A 13486-nucleotide genomic window follows, 5' to 3' on the forward strand; every position below is an offset into this window, starting at 1 on the left:
AGGCCCGCTGACCCTTCAGAGGAGCGGTTCTCAACCTGTGGGTCTCGACCCCTTTTGGGTCCTTGAACGACCCTTTCACAGGGGTCGCCAGAGTCGTCACAGCAGCAAAATGACAGTGATGAAGTAGCAACGAAAATAATTTTCTAGTTGGGGGGGCCACCACAACACAAGGAACTGTATGAAAGGGTCGCGGCCTAAGGATGGTTGAGAACCACTGCGTTAGCGTGACTGGCGGTCATGTGATCATGTGTGACTGTCCCACACTGAGCTGTGGGCCTTTCATCAACCCTAACCAAGCCTGCCACTGCGTCGCAGCCACATCTGAAGACGCCACCCCTCAGAGAGCAGTTCTCACATCTCATTTCACAAACGGCTCCCCACAAAGCAGACGAAACTAATCTACAAATCCAAGCACCTCTTGTACACTGTACCCCGAATTCAACTGCTTCTTGGATTTGCCCATTTCTTTACCAGACGAAAGAGCCCCGGTAGCGTAGTGGTTACATGCTGGGCTGCTACCTGGAAAGTCAGCAGTTCAAAACCACCAGCCGGTCTGAGTGAGAAAGATAAGGCTTTCTCCTCCTGTAGAATCTCAGAAACCCTCAGGGGCAGTTCTACCCTGTCCTATCGGGTCCCTTGAGTCAGAGTCCAGAATACCACTTCACATTCTTTAAAAAGAAAGCAACACAAATATATACCTACAGGGCAGGTAGTGGCTAGAGGACAGCCTGAGGAACCCTTTAGATCTTGAACAGAAACTACCAAGGTCAACGTTTATCTCAAAGAGCCTGTTCCCCGTGAGTGCAGTGCTACTTAAAAAAAAAAAAAAAAAAAAAAAAAACCATCTACAGGAGCCTAAACAGTCAACTGTTACTTTCAGACACTGATGAGAACGCAAGGGCGTGGGGGAACTGGATTAGCAGGCACAGGACCAGAACAGGAAGATCTAGAAGGAGCACACACTATGAGAAATGTAACCAATTTCACTGCACGGGCTGTGCCAATATGGTTGAGTTTGGGAGTACAGAATGAAGGTGGGAGGGGGAGGGAGCCCTGGAGCAGATCGAGGCTGCACAGCTCATTTGGGGGTGATTCAACCACGGGGGAGGGAATGCTCTAGGATGACACAGATCGGACCACGGTCCCTTTGATATGATTGAATACAATTGAATGATTCAATTCTATGATATGTAAACGATGTGCCAATAAAACTGTTGGGGGAAAAACCCATTGAACGGGAAACTACACTGATATGTCCAAATTCACTAAAAACACAATACGTTGATTAAAAACAGTGAGATTCCTCAGCCACCAAAATGCGGAAACAGTTCTAGAAACAGTGAAAGAAAAGGTGCAGTAGATACGCTGGAAAATGCAGTCAGCCAGCACCGACCGGCTGTTTCACAACAATAACTGAAACATGGAAGCCGGGCACCGAGATGTCTTTCATGCAGGAAAACCATTTCTACAACTACACGTGGAAAAGACGGGGAGAAAACAGAAATGTGGGGTATAGAACGCTTTCTCCCATGTTGTCTCCCCAAATAGATGCCAAATTTAGCTGCTTGCTACACATGGAAGACACTTGGAGGTCAAGGAAGGCAGGTCAGAGGTTATCTCCCTGGGGGTTGTCAGCCATCAGGAGCAATCAGACTGCATGTCTGTCCCACCCTAAGTAGGGCCCACTGCCTTCTGATAAGGGTAGTAGGTTGTTTCCCGGAAGGAGAGCCCAGGGAGGTCAAGCCCACTCACGGGTGATCAAGGTTAGGCTGCCATATTGCATCTAGGGTCCATCCATCTTGTCATGTTCACCCCTAGTCCCTCCCCTTCCTGGTACTTATAAACCCCTAGTCCCTCCCCTTCCTGTTACTTATAAACCCCTAGTTCATCCCCTTCCTGTTACGCAATACCTACTGCACAGCCCCTTCCTGTGACGGGCGTGGTTGCCTGTAATCAGGCCCCTAAGTATATATGGGCCTTGGCCAGAAATAAAAAGATTCTCCTGCCCTCTGCCCTCACCGCGCATGGACTGGCTGCTGAGATCACGGCCGTCCAGGAGGTGAGCATGCTACCATGAAACGTGTCTGACTCCATTACTGTACTCTCTCCTATCTCTATTCTCTATGACTTTCTTATCATCTTTATTACTGTTTATAGTCTTTATAGACCATAACTGTACAATTGCGCTCACCGAACCCTTGATTAGTTGTGGGGGCTGGCTTCCCCCACACAGAGCTATTTGGTGAGTAGAATATTAGCTGTGAGAAAGGTTCAGTCCACCTCCTTTTATTTTTTTGAGGATTTAAAAACAAAAACTGACTTAAAAAGAAAAACAACCTAACCCAAAGCTAGCCCCAAACAAAAAAAGCAAGCACTTGGTAAACAGCAGACACGCACATATTGGAGATAACTGTCCAATCCGAGCCATGAGGGGGAAGTTTAAGCAGGAAAAGGTCCGCTCTACTCACTGGGAGCATGCTCATTTTTCTTCCTACTTCCGGTGAGGCAGAGAGGCCTGGGATCCGCAGTTCCGGGAGCACTGACCTACGGAAGGAGGAGAGACATTCAGAGGTGGCAGAGGATAGCGCTCGCCTTCACGACCACTTCTCTCGAATCAGCCATGAAGCCCCTTCCTCTGGAGTGGCTGCGGCTGTACCAGCTTGATGTGCAGGGCCAGGCGTAGACACCTGATGCCCTTGGGTACATGTGCAGGGCCAGGCGTAGACACCTGATGCCCTTGGGTACATTTCAATTTGGACCCAGTGATTCGGACTCAGTGAACACTCTTCCGCTGCACACACTGCTTCAGTCCCCAATGCCGCCTTGTGGCCTTGGAAATAGCAATTCTGATTCGGGGAGGACAGACTGTGAGCCAGCACGGCGGACCCAACAAAAGCCTGCCTTACGGGCAACACAAAGGTGGCTTCCAAGCCCGGGGTGGCTTGTCACTCGCTGTGTCGTGTTGGGAAATAGATGGCAGCTCTTTGCCTCCACTCTGCCGTCTGTGAACATGGAAGGCAGAGTCCCCCAACAGAAACCACCTAGAACGCTAACAGGATTCTTGTAGCTTTGCAGGTAGAGAACAGCCCAAGGGAGTCTACAGTACAGCATTATCCTTATATACACAATTGCTACAAAGGAGCCTGGTAAGGTGTGTTGACTTCTGACGGTTTCTTCTGTGAAACGAAGGCACCCTGTGTCTTCTGAAAGATCTTTGACTCGGGCTTGACCGTGTCCCCTCCTAAATCGCTGCCTTATCACCCAGTCCTACTCAGATGGGCTCTCCTACCAGCCTAGACATCACCATCTCCACCTCCAAGCTGCCCTTTCTGAGAAGCGGGGGGCTGCGGACAGAGAGGAGGCTGTGCATTCCAATCATGGCCCCCGGAGACAGCACTCCATTCTCCCTCCGACCTGCCAGCAGCAGCCCCCTCCTTCCTCAGGAGGGAGGTCAGAAGGGACCAGGAACGTCCAGCCTCCTGCAGGACTCAGAGTGAAGGGCCAGGCCACTGCAGGGGGAGCTCTGACTGCAATCCTGCAGCCCGTGAGTGAAGAACAAAGAAATGGAAGCAGGCAGGAGTCACTCCAGCCGTGAATCTGTGCGCACCCAGGAAGAGCTTCTGGTTAGAGAAAGTGACACCCATTCCCATCAAGTCTTTTGATTCACAGCCACCCTCTACAGCAGCGGTTCTCAGCCTGTGGGTCGTGACCCCTTCAGGGGTCAAACGGCCCTTTCACAGGGGTCACCCAATTCATAACACCAAAATGACAGAGATGAAGTAACAACCAAAATAATTCTATGGTGGGAGTGGGGTTTCCCCACAACATGAGCAACTGTATGAAAGGGCAGCGGCATTAGGAAGGTTGAGAACCACTGCTCTACAGGGTTTTTCCAGGCTGGGCATCTTTACCGGAGCCAAGAGCCTGTCTTTCTCCCAAGAACCACTGGCGATTTTGAATCCTGGGCCTTGCAGGATGTCCGACAGCACCACTACACTACGGCTCCTTCAAGGAGAACATGAGGTTACTTATTTTTATGTGGCTCATATGGACACATAAAAATCACTGGACAATAGAGCGACCTCCACATGTACAATTCACTGGCGTGGCAGTTATGCATTGGGCTGCAATTTGCAAGGTTAGCAGTTTGAAACCATCGGCAGCTCTTCTCAGGAGATGGGTGGGGCTTTCCACTGGGGTCAAGACAGGGCTTATAGTCTCGGACACCCACAGGGACCGTTCTACCCTGTCCTATCGGGGCACTATGATTCGGCACTACCTCCATGGCAGAGTGTCTTTGTCATTAATTACAGCTTTTATAATGAGGCTTTTAAGGAGAAGGAAATGCAGTGGCCAATATCCCTCTGGCTAATCTGGACCTGACAGTTTGAACCACGTCCTCTTTCTGAGATCAATCAGCTGGCATCCGGATACCTGCAAGGTCCCGGGTCTGGCCAACCTCCCTAATAATTTGCACAACACCTCAATTGCCCAGGAAACTTCCCAGAGCTAGCATGGTCCTTAAAGGAAACTACGGTAAGACTAAAGTGAACTTAAAATTCTCGGCACCAAACAAACCAGATAGCAGTCAACCAGTCTCATCACAGAGGGATGCGTGAAGGGGACGTAATCATCGTCCTGCCCATCTGGTCCTCAGTTGCCTACTACCAAATGGGCGCCCAACTCATCTCAGGAAGGGGTGTACTAGTGCTCACAACCAGGAGGTCGCCCTGACTCGGAATCAATTCGTCCTTGGCAATGGCTTTTTGATTAACAAAGAGGCATCACCATGCATCAAGGGCCCGGAGTTGTGTCCGGGCTTTTATTTACTTATTTTTTTTAGGGCCCCTTGAAATGGTCAGCGCAGTTCTATTCTGAAAGGCCATGTTTTTGTTTTGCCATGGGGCGATTCTGACTCATAGCGACCCTTCCAAACAGAACCAAACTGCCCCAGAAGATTTTTGTTAGGCTCTCTAGCATCCAGGGCAGCGGTTGGAGGACCAGGTCGCCTCTCCTAAGGTGCAGTGGGTGTGTCTCCGCTGCTGACCTCTCGGTTAGGAGCCCTGGGGAAGCTGAGCCACGACGGGCTGCTAACCGCGAGGCGTGAACCTCGGAAACCCACAATTTGCGGGTAACGGACCTCGGTCCTATGGACTCGCTATGAGTTGGCATCTACTCGCCGGCAGTGGGCGAGACCTCTCGGGGATCGGCCAACTCTTGCGCCACGAGGGCCCCTCGGCGAGACGAAAGCCGTTTTTTGGCAGAAATGCACCGAGAGCCATCGGTAGCGCGGGTGCCAAGTGCGGGGAGGCGGATGGGGAAGCCGAGGGCCCGGAAGCCGCTCCCGCAAGCCGGTCCGCGGCCCAGGGATGCGCGAATCGCCCCGAACTGGGCAAGTCTCCGCCGAACGCAAAACCGCCGCCCTCGCCTTTCGAACCTCCGTGTCCGCCGCGGCTTCTGTCCATGAACGCCCGATCGTGGTCGCCAGCGGTCCCGAACGCGAACCTGGGAAGTTTAGAAGGCTCTCCGGGCGGCGGAGGATGGACCATCATGATGAAAAGGCAACGCTCACGCGCCGGGAGCGGAAGTGTCCGCAAAAACAAAGCTGCCGGACTACATTTCCCAGAATCCCGCACTATATTTCCCAGAATTCCGCACCATCACGAGGAAAAGGCAACGCTCACGCGCCGGGAGCGGAAGTGTCCGCAAAAAAACAAAGCTGCCGGACTACATTTCCCATGATTCCGCACTCCCTCCGGCCGAGCGGAAGCGCCTGCGGCTCCTTTAAAAGAAAGGCGACGGTTCTGGTGTCCGCAGCCTGGGGGCCGTGTAGCGGTTCAGCTTTCCGGCGCGAATCCGCACGTGAGCGGTTCGAGCGCAGGCAGCCCGCCCGTCCGCTGGGCGGGGTGAGGGCCTGCGATCTGCTCTCGTGAAAGGCGCACCCCACGAAGCCCGCCCCGGAGGACACGTGGGGCCGCTAGGAATGGAAACTCAACCAGGAGGGCACCCAGCAGTAGTATTCTCAGGATGAGGCTCCACTGCAAAGAACCGAGTGAGGGAGACTGGCTTGGAGAGAGCGATGAGGTGCAAGGAAGGTACCAAGGCCTTTCGATGCCACGAGGCTGCAGGAATAAAAACAATAGTATTGGAGAGGACCACAGGGAAAGCAGTGGCCTCTTAGAAAAGCCATCTTCTCTAATTTGGAGCAGAACACACATTTTGGAGAGATGCATACACTTTCATTTCGCTGTGAGTGTAACTGCTGCAGAGGGAAGCATTAGGGTATCCTTGAATCTCACGTGTTCTGGAACGGAACTAATCCATCCGGTTACCTATGGCTGAAATCCTTATGGAAGCAGGTTGCTAGATCTTTTATCTCCGAGGCCACGGGGTGATTTCAAAATGCCACCTTTAGGTTAATCATCAGTGCAAACCATTTGTGCCATTTAGAGACTCCTGAAGACACAGCTTGCATTTTGAAGCCCGTTGGCAACTGGTCTGCCTGCCCATCGTCTCTCCCCACAGATGGGGTCAGTCTGAATCCTGTGTACTCCGTGTGGTAAGCTTAGTTACCATGTGGATGGTTAGTCACCAGTGAAAAGAGGTATTTGCAATGAAGAAGTCCTTGAACTTGCAAAATCCTATCGTGATCTTCAGCTTAATTGCTTTCACCAAGGGAAAAAAATCATCCTATTTTCCAACTAAGGATTATGCCTTTTGGCTTCTAATTTTCAAATTCCAACCCATGCAGCTTAATTGCCTTTTGGATCAAGTTCAGACAGAAGCAGGAGATTAGATCAGAAAATGGGGGGAATTATTTACTTGATGTGTTCCGGCAATAACGTGATTATAGTCTTTTCCGTGTATGTCCCTGGCTTTCTGTAAAACATGGTGAGTGTCGATGTGTTCATCAGCTCTGGCAGGAGCTTTGGGAAGGAAGCGGCACAATATTAGAGGCTGAAGTCAGGAAAATGATGACCTGAAAAATGGACTGTACAATAAGAACAAAGCTTGAAATATGTGGGAAACTCTAGTTCTAGGATTTTTACCAAGGACATGGCTACACAACTGTGGTAGTTACATAATCTGGTGTCAATTTGAGGAGTCTGGACTGTCAATCAGGTCATAGCCAGTGAGGCCTCTGTGTAGGCATGGCCTTCTGAGGATTCTGGGAATTCCTATAGTCTTCCTTGAAGGTGGAAGACAGTCTTTCTCTCATCTCTCTCCCTGTGAGACATCCTTGTGGAGAAGACACATGGAGAAAGGCTGATGGAGCCAGAGAAGCCACATGGAGAACCCTGCCAGTGCTGAGATGCTTATAGCACCACTGGATCCACAATACGTCCCACTAACTGGCTGTGATCTTGCACTTGGCGTCATTGCATGTGTTGCATGAGTCTGAAGAGGGCTTTATAGATTGGTTTCAGACACATGGGCTAATATCAGACTTATGGACTTGATCTGGATTGGGCTGGGATGTTTTCTTAACATTTAATTGCCCTTGTATATAAAGCTCTTTCTTATACACGAGTGTCCATGAATTGGTTTCTCTAGTCAATCCAGACTAACACAGCAACCTTTTGTTAAAGAGATTACATGGGTGCGAGATGGCTCTTACCAACTACCACTACAGAAAACCCAGGTTAGGCTGAAGGAAACAAAACAGGTAGGACAGCATGCTGTCTTCACCTTGGTATTCTACAAGCTGAAGGAGCGACATCTATTGTCCTCTAAGAAAAGGAACCATGGCTAGTGTGTTAGTCCGGGTAGACTAGAGAAACAAATTCGTATATAAAGAGCTTTATATACAAGAGCAGTCGAATATTGAGAAAACAGCCCAGCACAGACCAGATTAAGTCCATATGTCCGATATTAGCCCACATATCCAATACCAATCCATAAAGCCCTCTTCAGATTCATGCAACACATGCAATGACGCCGAATACAGGAAGATCACAGGCCAGTGGGTGCAAAGTCTTGTGGATCCTGTGGCAGGCTGGCAGGGGCCTCTATGTGGTTCCTCCAGTTCCCACGACATGGAGTCTATTAGCATAGTGCCATGTGTCTTGTCAGTAGCACGTCTCTCAGGGAGTGAGCAGAGAGGAAGTGTCTACTGCCTCCAAGGAGGAAATCCAGGAGTTCCCAGAATCCTCAGGAGAAGGCCATGCCCACACAGAGGCCTCATTGGCTATGACCCATTAACAGACTAGACTCCACCCCTTCACTCTTAATCCTCTCAAGTCCAAATTGACACCAGATTATGTAACTACCACACCTAGAGACGTTTGGAGATCAGCAGACTTGCTTGAAGGACAACTAGAAGCAGGGCCTTCTCCATTCCAAAGAGTAAAAGCCATGACCTCCTAGGTTTCAAAGAATCCGGGGGCTTCAGGTCAGGTGTGCCAAGAAGATAAGATGCTGCCCAAAGCTGAGAGGGAGGGGCAACCATGCCAGAGTGGCAGAACAGAACCTGTCAGGGCCAGTGGGGTGGCGTCACCACTCGGATTAGAATGGGGACACCCAAATAAGCAGAGGAAGGCCAAAGCAGACCTCCCCCCAGAATCCAGGGAGCATGGCCAGCACCCAGTCTGGAGGATGGGGCCACTGCCCAAATGGTTTCAAAGAATAGACTGAAGACATGAGAGCTGTCTCAGGCTAGGTTCTCTAGGGAAGCAAAACCATGGGCGCTCACATTTATCTACGTGTTGGGCCGCTACCCCCAAAGTCAGCAGTGTGAAATGACCACCCAATCCTTGGGTGAAAGATAGACTTTCTACACCTTAAAGAGTTTCCGTCTGGGGCACCCACAGGGACAGTTCTCTCCTGTCCTATAGGGTCGACAGGTGTTGGATATGAAGTCAATGGCGGGGAGGTTGATTTGGGTTTTGACCACACGGCTGTAGCAATCCACACTGAGGAGCATTGTCAGGGGACTATTCAGAGCACTGAAGTAGAACGGAGAATCAACGGCTTATAGGATCTGCTTCTGCTGAGCGTAATATGGGAAAATCGGAGCACATCCATAACTGTTATATCCCCGGGAGGAAAAGTGTCAGAGTAGCCAGCCTTTGGCAAGATCGGGTCCGTAGGAACAACTGTATGGCGATAACATATAAAGATGACAGTAAAGTCATAGAGAATAGGGGAGGTAGGAGAGAAGATAAAATAAGGAGTCAGACACATTTCATGGTAGCATGCTCACCTCCAGGACAGCCATGATCCCAGCAGTCGGGTTCACGCAGAGAGCAGGAGAAGGAGAGGAGAGGAGGGAGCATCTTTATGGTTTGGGGGCTTTTATAGGTAGCCGTTAGTCATGCATATTCAGGAGTTACATAGGTCACAAGGTGGGTGGTCATCACAGTAAAGTCCCTGAGCTCACAGGTGAGGAAACCCAATACCTGCATTGGGGGAAGGCATGAGGGGGTGTGATGGGTGCCTCAGCGGGAGGAGATCATCAAAGAATGTCTGCTTCTACAGGGAGACAGAATCAACCCTGTGCTCCCTTTAAGGCAGCAGAGCTGTTAGGGGAGATCTGTGGGGATGACATTTAAAGCAGGATCGTGTGCTTGGACTTTATCTCTAATGTAGTTGTCCAGATTCCCTCCGTTATAAGTTAGGAAATGTAATCCTGGTCATATTTCACTCAGTGTTAGTTTCCCACAGAAAAATAACATTTTTTTTTTTAAATAACATTTTTAAGTGATTACTTGTTTGGCCATTTATGCACTCAAAATCTTGATTTTTTTTTCCTCTCCTCATTTTTTAAAAAGTAAATTAGGTGGAGGTTTATAGTTCAGATTCTTTATGGGATGTATGACACCTCAGGAACATGATTTTTAAAATTTTCTGCATAAGAATAGAATTGTTAAAAAAAATAATAGAATTGTTCACTGTGCACTCAGTAACATCCTCAATTGTTTAAGCAAATTACTTTCACTGTTTGGGGAAGGCAAGAAAGGCCCTAAACACACAGACACACACACACACACACACACACACTCTCTCTCTCTCTCTCTCTCTATATATATATATATATATATATATACACATACATGTATATATATATGAATGAATGCCAGTATATATATATATATGAATATATATATATATGAATATATATGTGAATATATATATATATATATGAATAAATGCCAGTATATATATATGAATGAGAGCCAGTACCATGGAAGTATGTCTTCCCAAAGTGGGTGTTTCTACCACTTTGTGTTCAGCATCCCACTGGGGAATGGTTTGTCTTTGTTCTCTGAAGGCTGTCTCTGGAGATACTGTGAGATATAAGAGCCATTAAGCAAGTGAGGGGAGCAGAGATGGGCGAGGTGGATGCAGGGTGGGGTGTGGGAGGTGGGGGTGGGGGAATCTCCCAGGAGACAAGGTGGGCAGCGTGCAGCTTCCTCCGGAGCCTTCCCCAGGGGCGGGGACCCTGAACTCAAAGGCCCAGCTCCGGACGCTGGGAGGAAATACGTTTCTTTGTGAAAGCCATCCACTTGTGGCATTGTGGTTCTAGGAGCCCTAGGTAATGAGGAGCAAAAGTCAGCTCGGTATTTCTTCTTATTTCCAAACAAAATCGTATGGGACAGTCAGTCACCTGGCGGATGACTTGGGCAAAGTCTGATGGCGCTGCCTGCAGCTAGGAAACTGGAAGACAACTCACTTTTGGAAACGTTCTCCTTCCTAAGGGAAAGTGTTAGGTAGCTAGATCAGGGGCAAGGCGGTTGTCCCTCCCAGGCCTGCAAAGGCCCCCACAAAGGAGGCTGGGAAGAGCTCGGGCGACCATTAGACACCTGGGAGGACACCCCAGCTGAGCATGCTCAGATTCAAGCCCGCCCCCAGCCAGGTGGGAGGTACACCTGCGGTCCAAACTAGACCCGGCCCCATGACATCGCCCAGGTGGGCTTAACAACCAATGGGGGTCAACGAATACCTTCAACTCCACCTTGTGGGCTAGAATAGAGGCAGGATCTGGGACGTCCTCTCTCTTACTCTCTTCCCCCAGCGCGCTCTCTTGTGCCCCTCGCTCTGCCTCACCTGTCTCTGCTCGCGTGGCTCTCTCTGGCCTCGGTGCCCCACGTGTGGGTGCGCTGTGCCACGACGTGGCTCATGTCCAGTTGTGAACTTCCGAGAGGCTGTGCACACTTCCCCAAAATTGTGTGTACTCTTTCGAGACGGTAAGCCTGAAACCTCTCCCATCCTTCATAAAAACCCACCTGGATGACCAACAGGCTTCGGCAGGAATTCTTTCGCGTGCAAAGCCCAGAACCGAGGTTTGACCCACCTAAGAAACCTTACAAAAGGATTTAAAAAAGAAACTTTTTCCTTAATGGAAAAAACGACTCAAAATCATGGATTTAGGAATTCTCACTTTAAAAACCTTATTTCCTGCAAGTCAAATAAACACATATTCAAAGCAGAATATAAACAGATAAGGCAAGGGAGGGTGGAGGAGGAGGGGAAATGAGCTGATATCAAGGGCTCAAGTGGAAAATGCTTTGAAAATGATGGCAACTTATGTACAAATAGGCTTGACACGATGGATGTATGGATTGTAATAAGAGCTGTAAGAGCCCCCAATATGATGATTACCCAAAAAAAAGGTGAAAGAGCAGCCAGAGAAATGAGAGAGAATGATGTTCACTTTAGGAATAGCTGCGGTCTATAAAATCATCATTACAGAAATTTATCCCACAGTAGTAAAATCACCATTTTCTAAAATCTACTCTCAAAAAGATTCCTCGGGGCAGTATAGGTGGTATGAAAAAATGAAACAATCACATTTCTCATGAAGTACCCCAAGGCTAACCTGCTCACGCTGGCTTGTCTTTTTCCATTGCTGTAGCTTACTTTTCCCACCCAGAGCCACCGGTGGGCTGCTGCCCATGCCCATCATGGATACCGGTGGGAAGTTCCCTGGCTGTCCATCCCCAGCGTTGGCATGTGCAGTTGTGACTGGAGGCGACACGTCACCACACCCACTCATGGTTTGTTGCTTTATAAGCCGGAGTTTGCGTGGCACTCTGGACCGAGAGACATTGAGTGGTAGCTGACTCCCGGTCACCGGCTCCAATCAAGCTTCTCATTCGACCAGTTCGGTGTGGTCCTGAATGACTTGGAAAGTGGGGACCACACTCACTGATAGGGGAACATTGAGTGGTATGTGATAGTCACTATGGAATAAGACATGTAACAGAATTAAAATGATAGATATCAGGCATTCTTGAACGGAAGTAGAAAATGATAGACCCCCATTTGGAGAGGGCGGGGCTATGAGGCACCGTGGTTTTGCAGATGTTGATGTGTATTTGTTGTGGCTAGGGGCTGTTGAGTAGATTCTGACTTACAGTAGCTCTATAGACAACAGAGCAAGACACTGCCCACCCTCACAGTTGTTACGTTTGAGCCCATTGTTGCGGCCACTGTGTCAATACGTCCTGCTGACCCTTGACCCTCCTCTTTACGCAGCCTGATGCTCTTCTTCCGGACGGGTCTCTCTTGTAACGCGTCCTAAGGATGTGAGATGACCTCTGGACATCTTCGCCGTTAAGGAGCAATTCTGGCTGGATTTTCCCCAAGTCAGATTTGTTTGTTTTTGTGTGTGTAGAAGTAGCTGAAGGTTACATGAGTGTTGACAAGAACGGAAAGGATATGACAGTTAACCTACGTTAGGAAGAATCGGGCAGTAGAAATCGGAGTCACAAAGAGCTGCAAGCACGCAAACCCTCTTCCTTGGAGGCGAGTGATGACTGTCTAACAGGAAGAATGCGATTAATGTCACCGTTGCATATTAATGAGATCACCCAAAGTACTAAAATCCAAACAACCCGCTGCCATTGGGTTGATTCCAAATCAGAGCTTCATCTCTCTCTCTGGAAATGCAGCTGGGAGCCTTGAATCATTGACCTTGAAGTTAGCAGTTCAACACTTGGCTGACAGTGCCACGTGCCCTGCATGATTACCAGATTAGTGTGGGTCTTATCAAAGGAGCAGCCTCAGACATCCAGTAGGATGTGTCACGTGACGTTGGACGGATGGCTTGACAGGGCGAGGCACACGGAGGATCACCAGCAACGCGTGGCAGTTGAAAGACACAAAAGAGGCCCTTCTCTAGAGTCTACCCCCACATTTGGACTTCCCCCAAACTGTAAGGAATGTTCAGTGTTCGCAGCTGCCCACCTGTGGACCTTTTTGGTAACTTTAGACAAGATATTCACAGTATGGTTGCTTTAGACTTGAAATTCAGACTGTGCAATGAAAGAGGAGCGATTGTAGTATTAGATCAACTCCTTACATAGATATCCAGTCAATATGTGGGGGGAAGCTCCCTCGTATGTCCCACACGAAGGATGCTATTCTGTACCCCTGTCGCCTCATGTGTCCACATGTAGTCACACGCAAAGCAGAGAGAGGGAAGCTAGGAGGGGCAAGCAATGGAAAACAGGAAAGTGAACTGTGTCCAGTTGGAACACAAAGC

General features: G+C 49.2%; 1 protein-coding gene across 1 annotated transcript in view; it reads right to left on the bottom strand.

The window, feature by feature from the left end:
• Positions 1-13486, bottom strand: part of LOC123521953 (zinc finger protein 234-like) — a 34519-nt gene that overhangs the window by 9296 nt on the left and 11737 nt on the right. Inside the window, exon 2 of the mRNA XM_045292413.1 lies at positions 2469-2544. Within this exon, the coding sequence (XP_045148348.1) occupies positions 2469-2483 (15 nt within the window). The 5' untranslated portion in view covers positions 2484-2544. The remainder of the gene's footprint in view (positions 1-2468; positions 2545-13486) is intronic.

The sequence above is a fragment of the Echinops telfairi genome, unplaced genomic scaffold (assembly GCF_000313985.2).
Source record: "Echinops telfairi isolate 266 unplaced genomic scaffold, ASM31398v2 ScPeMD7_655;HRSCAF=1070, whole genome shotgun sequence".
NCBI lineage: Eukaryota > Metazoa > Chordata > Mammalia > Afrosoricida > Tenrecidae > Echinops > Echinops telfairi.